At 37.6% G+C, this 6,000-nt stretch overlaps 1 protein-coding gene across 3 annotated transcripts in view; it reads right to left on the bottom strand.

The window, feature by feature from the left end:
- Window positions 1-425: 425 nt before the first annotated feature.
- Window positions 426-6,000, bottom strand: part of TMEM156 (transmembrane protein 156) — a 47,893-nt gene continuing 42,318 nt past the window's right edge. Inside the window, exons 6-7 of one of the 3 annotated variants that reach the window (XM_045770548.2) lie at window positions 3,706-3,808; window positions 426-1,028 (exon numbers count right to left, since the gene is read on the bottom strand). In XM_045770548.2, coding sequence (XP_045626504.1) covers window positions 1,016-1,028; window positions 3,706-3,808 — 116 coding nt within the window. In that variant the 3' untranslated portion in view covers window positions 426-1,015. Of the gene's footprint in view, window positions 1,029-3,705; window positions 3,809-6,000 lie in introns of those variants that run through there. The other 2 variants (XM_087864208.1, XR_015725524.1) reach the window with 2 other exon arrangements.

Below are 6,000 nucleotides of genomic sequence, written 5' to 3'. Positions count from 1 at the left end.
AAGTTTACAGAGACAATAAAGAGTGAGACTACTAGAATTCCATTTGCCAAATCTTCAATCCCTAAATATTATGATTAGAATCTCAGTTTGTGATCTAGCAAAAAGAAAGAGAAGAAAAAGAGTATCAGGAAAAAACCTCTGTGTGCTGAATCATTCATTCCTATTAGGTTGCTTAAAATTAAATCTGACCCTGCAGTTAAACTTTAGAAATCTGCTCAGATAAGCAATTGTAACCATAAAATGATGCCAGGAGATTAAATTCCACCTTAACTCTGGAAAGATATTTTTTATATTTTTCAATGTTAAGAGATGCCCTCTTGTCTATATGTGTTTTTGTTATAATTAATAACTATAATTGTTCTTGACATCAGTGATAGCTATGAAAATACAAACACCAAGAAGAATTAGAAGAACCATTTTGCTATTAGATATAAATATTCAAGTTTCACTTAGTATTTCATTTAAATTCATTTTATTTTGGTATCTTTGAAATTTTTTAAAACATCCTCAGTGCCAAAAGGAGACAAAATTTGCAAAATTTATAAATCCAAACAAATGTATAAACGAACAACCCAGGCCCTCTTAAGTAATTTCCAAAGAGAAACAATCCGTCTATATAGGAAAACCCATCAAATCAGAATTTGCAATATGGGTGAATGAGAGAAAGATTTTCATCCTTGACCCTGGTTTTGGTTCCTTTCAAAATCAAAATCTTAGGGCCACTGTAAGCTGTATAATGATGGATAAGCAAGGACAGTGAGCGTTCCCTTGTTGTTTCCATGGGTTTCATCAGCTTGTTTTCCATGACTTATGATGGCTTCCTGAAAAAACTCGTTTCTTTGATCTCATGGGTCAAATGAAAGTTCTTGAGCCAGTTTTCACCAACCAGTCAGCATTCCTACTGTTTCCTACTGTGAATCCTCAGTTGTACCCATATATTTACTAGTTAACTCATTCCCGAAATGAAATTATGAGTATTCTTCAAAAGGGTTCAGTCCAAATGGTCCAGGGGAATTCAGAAGGATATTCTGAAGATTGAAGGAAAAAAAGACAAATATTACCATAAAAATGTTAGGTATTACCTGAAAAGAATTAGTGGAGAATAATTTTTAAATCATTTATTAAACTGTATGTTATAAGAATACCAAAAAACTTCCCAGTATCATTTTTTTAAGATTGTATTTTTTTATTTGAGAGAGAGAGAGAGAGAGAGAGAGCATGAATGGGGGGAGGGGCAGAGGAAGAAGCAGACTTCCCACTCAACAGGAAGCCCAATGCAGGGCTAGATCCCAGGACCCCAGGATCATGACCTGAGCCAAAGGCAGATGCTTAACCAACTGAGCCACCCAGGTGCTCCCCGATATCACTGATCAAGAGCTCTTTCCAAACCTGTGTTAGGCAATGAAGCCTTCATTATAAACCTAGGCAGGCTGTGTGGTTAGTGTTAACAAACTTCTCAGCCTAGGACCCAGGAAACCTAGGGTCTCCTCAAGCTTCTGTCACTACAGTATGTTTGGGTTAATTTCCTCTTCCATAAAATGAAAGCGTAAGTGTTCACACAAATTTCTTTTAAAGAGACATAGAAGTTGGGACTTAATCATTCAGCATATACTTATTGAACACCTCCTAAATGCTAGGCGGCATTTCCTCTGAATGAGGGGTCTCCCTGTTGTGCCTCCTGAGTCCCCTGTGAATACCTCTATCATGTTACTGGCACTCTATTGGAATTAGGATTCATCGATCTGATTTCCCCACTGACTGTATGTTATTTTGCCAATGAGTAGCAGAATTCTGGACATACAGCAAGTCCTCAAAAAGCACCAGGTGAATGAACAAAGGAGATCTCTTCATATGCAACGTCAAGCATCCCAGAATGAAGACCAGAATGAGAGGTATCAAGCATAAGATTTCATTAAAACAGCTCTATGATTACATTATTCTACTAGCAGTTTCTGAGCCAATAGCAGACTCTGATTCCACTAAGACCCAAACACTAAGACCTGCTTCTCTCTAGTCCTGAACACAAATATATCCCTAGCACTTAGTTTCCAGTTTGACACATTGAGCCACCTACGCTTGATCCCTTTGGTTGCTTCTAGATCTGCACCCCGTTTTTCCCACCCTGTTTGGTACCCAGGGAGGCCAATCTCTATGAACTGCCTCCATCTAGCTCCAGCTCCTCTGGCTCTCCTTGGGTTTGACCCAAGGTGAGTATCAGCACATCGGGGAAAGAGAACAGTCAAAGCGAAGTACTCTCTCTTCAGGGCAATCACAGGCTGTTGTGTCATTGACTAAAAGTCACAGTCCCTATCAGGTAGCCCTCCCCACATATTCTATCAGTGTGTGTGTGTGTGTGTGTGTGTGTGTGTGTGTGTGTGTGTGTCTGCGTGTGTCTGCCTCTGTCTCGGTCTCTCTGGGTTCCTCGCCCCTTTAGTCTTAGTGACAGAAGCAGGGCTCCACTGTGACAAGTTTGAGGGTGCTGCACTCTGCTTTTGGATTTTTTCAGAACCTGACTTAATAATCCCTTTATTAAACTCGCCTCAAATGATTCCATTTGAGTATACTATTAGTTTCCTGCTAGAATCTTGACTGATAATTACCCAGGTATCATGAAGAGTAAATAGTGGTGTGTGTACACACACACACACACACACACACACACACACACATACACTGGAATATTACTCAGCCATAAAAAAGAGTTAAATTTTGCCATTTGCAACACAGTGGATGGAGTTAGAGAGTATTATGTTAAGTGAAAAAAGTCAAAGTCTTATTTTGTCTTTTAGGGAAAGACAAATAAATACCATATGATTTCACTCATATGTGGAATTTAAGAAACAGAACAAACAAATATGGGGGGAAGAAAAGAGAGGAAAACCAAGAAAGGGACTCTTAACTCTAGAGAACAAACATGGTTACCAGAGGGGAGGCGGGTGGGGGATGGGGAAATCGGTGACGGGGATCAAGGAGGGCGCTCGTTGTGATGAGCACCAGGTATTGCACGTAAGTTCTGAATCACTAAATTCTACACCTGCAACTGAAAAACGCAAAGACGAGTAAATGATCTAGCCTATCACCACGGAACAATAAAGGGTGCTGCTAAATGCTAGTGTCTCCCCTCTTCCCTGTGAGAACTGGTACACCCCCGGCAGTAGCTTTCTATAGTGCCTCAGCATAATAGCTCCTTAGTAAATATGTGTTGAATGAATCAAAAATATTTCTAAGACACTTCTGACCACAGTTTGGGATTTAAGTACATGAAAACCCATGCACATTAATTAGATCATCACATGTTACATTGAGGGAACTTTTTAATTTCAGAAATTGAGGGTCAATGGTTGTTCTGCTTATAAATTCACATTCTCTCTTTTCTCATGTCCCGACTGAAGCAACAATGGACCTGCTGGAATTATGTATGACCCAACCCCAGGAAGCAGCCAAAGGATGAGCTGACATCTCAGGGGCACATGCTGTTTAACAGACTAAGAGATTAGTTTATTGGCCCTTCCTAGACCTTGGAAGAAATAGTGATTTTATTTCATGTCGTCTAAAATAATTCATATGAACTGCTTTTTCAAGTTCATCACTTTTCGTCTCCTACACCGGATAGAAATGAAAGTTGGGGTAAACTGTACCTCCCTGGATCTGTCACGTTTATAATGAACCAAGGCAAATCATCAGTAAAGCGGAATCATCACTCACCGTGTATACGGATCTTGCAAATGCACCGTGGAAGTGACTTCTAGTTCAGGTATTGGCGGAAGCACTGTCTTGACCTGAGTCAATGGCAGCCTCTGCTTGGTCTCTATTTTTTAAGAAGGAGAGCTGTTCTAGTCTGTGTTTAGTCAATAGCAATGCAAAAACAGATACAACATTTTCCAACGTACTAAGAGAACCATGCCCTCCATCCATCAAGGATATTGGCAGTTTCCATCACTCACTAAATTTCCTGCCTACAACATGTGACACCATTAACCCATTTCTCTTAATTCTGTTTCTTTCGTTTCTCCTCTCCCCCCACTTTCTGAGCCCTAGACCTGATGCATAGTTAGAGGAGCAAAGTAGAGAAAAACATTTTTTACATATGATGCCAAGTAAACAGAAAAGAACTTCGGTATGGAAACTGACTGCAAACATTTCCTTCTTTGCACTTTGTTAAAATGGGTCCCTAAGAATTTTCATTAATACCATCTTTTATTTCAGGGACAATTTTACCAAGAAGCCAAGTTCCAAATCAGATGAATTCCAGTCTGTCCTCCTTTTCTAGGACTATGTGACATCAAATCCTTCTAATATTATCTGCAGCTGACTTCAAGGTAGATGAAATTTCAGGCCCATGGCATATGGTATCTCTTTCATTCCACTGGGATCTGGGGCCTTGCTTTTCTAGTTTTTATATTGAAACTTGAGTTTTACATAATACATGTGGTTTTTGCTTCACAGATGTCTCTCCTTTTTATACAAAGACCTGGACATGAATGGAAATGAGGTGGCCTATAACTTAAAGAGAAGTTTGAGTAGTTGCTTCTTAAGAAGACAAATCAAAAAGGAAGATTTAAGTGTAATCAAGAATATGCTTATCCAAAAAATTTTTTAAATTTTTTAAATTTCTCACATGCATAAAAAAAAAGAATATCATGCTTCTTATTCATGAAGATGATTAAACACTGGTGTAGATTACCAAAATAGAAATACGGTCAAACCATCTCTCGGAGTTATGTTCTTTTAATTAGAAAAAAAATTAATAAGAAAGACTTATTTTTTGGACTTAATTTTCTGAATAAGAGATACATTCACATGATAAAATTTTATAAACTATGAAGGCATATCCAGCAAAATGTCTCCCTCTTTTCCCATTTCCTGCAGACAACTGCTTTCTACCACATCACATAATTCTTTCCCTTCTCTCCTTTCTCCTAAAAACCAAGGTTTTTAGATTTTTGTAGATAGATAGATAGATGATAGATAGATAGATTTATACACTTATATGTGCATATATGTTATTTTTGTTTTTCTTTACACAATACCATACTATACATATATATGTATATTTAATGATCTCGCTAAGAGATCTTTCCTCGTAAATGTTTCCTCATTCTTTTTTATAATTTCCTGGTATTCCATAGTATGGATGTATCACCCTGTCTTCAAACACCCTTTTATTAGATTGTGTCTAATCTCATATTGTAAACACACTAGCAATAAACATTGCACGTATGTCATTTCTCTCCTATGCAAGTAATTCCATAGGAGAAATTCCTAGAAATAGAATTGCTGGTTCAAAGGGCTTTGCATGTGTAACTTTGATAGTTATTGCTAAATTACATATCACAGAAGTTGTCCCACTTTTTTTTTTTTAAGTTGTACCACTTCAGCCTCTTGGTTTACCTTAGCTAAGTATGAGAGTGCAGAGTGCCTATCGCCCCTTGCTACAGAGTGTGATGTCAAACTTGTGGATTTTTACTAGTCTGGTAGATGAAAATGGCATTTCAGTGTAGCTTTAATTTGCATTTCCACCTGAATGTGAGCTCAGTGAGAACAGAGAGCTCTGTTTGGCTCATTGCTGTGTCTCCTGTATCCAAAGGGCCAATATTATTGGCACACAGTAGACATCAAAAGAAAAATTTCTTTTGAGAAAATTTATTGTGAATGAGACTGAACAAGCTTTCATATGCTTAAGACCAGTTTGTATTTCCATTTCTATAAACAGTCCATTTATATCCTATAACCATTTGTCTACTGGGTTATGGTCTTCTCTCCATCAATTATTAGAACTTCCTTATTTACTAGGGGAGGTTGCTTATCATATGTGATGAATTGCAAACAACTTTTCCCTAATGGTTTTTACTGTGTACATTCTTTTTTACATAGTCAAATTTATCAGCCTATTAACTGAATTTTGTGTCATGGATAGAAAGCCCTACTTTGCGTTCATAAATTAATTCTACCATTGCTTCTTCTATTAATTTTATGGTTTCATGTTTACATTAAAATTAT

The sequence above is a fragment of the Ursus americanus genome, chromosome 8, assembly GCF_024610735.1.
Source record: "Ursus americanus isolate L20-20 chromosome 8, mUrsAme1.1.p, whole genome shotgun sequence".
Lineage (NCBI taxonomy): Eukaryota > Metazoa > Chordata > Mammalia > Carnivora > Ursidae > Ursus > Ursus americanus.
The sequence above is the reverse complement of the archived record's forward strand: the minus strand, read 5'-3'. Positions and strand labels throughout refer to the sequence as shown.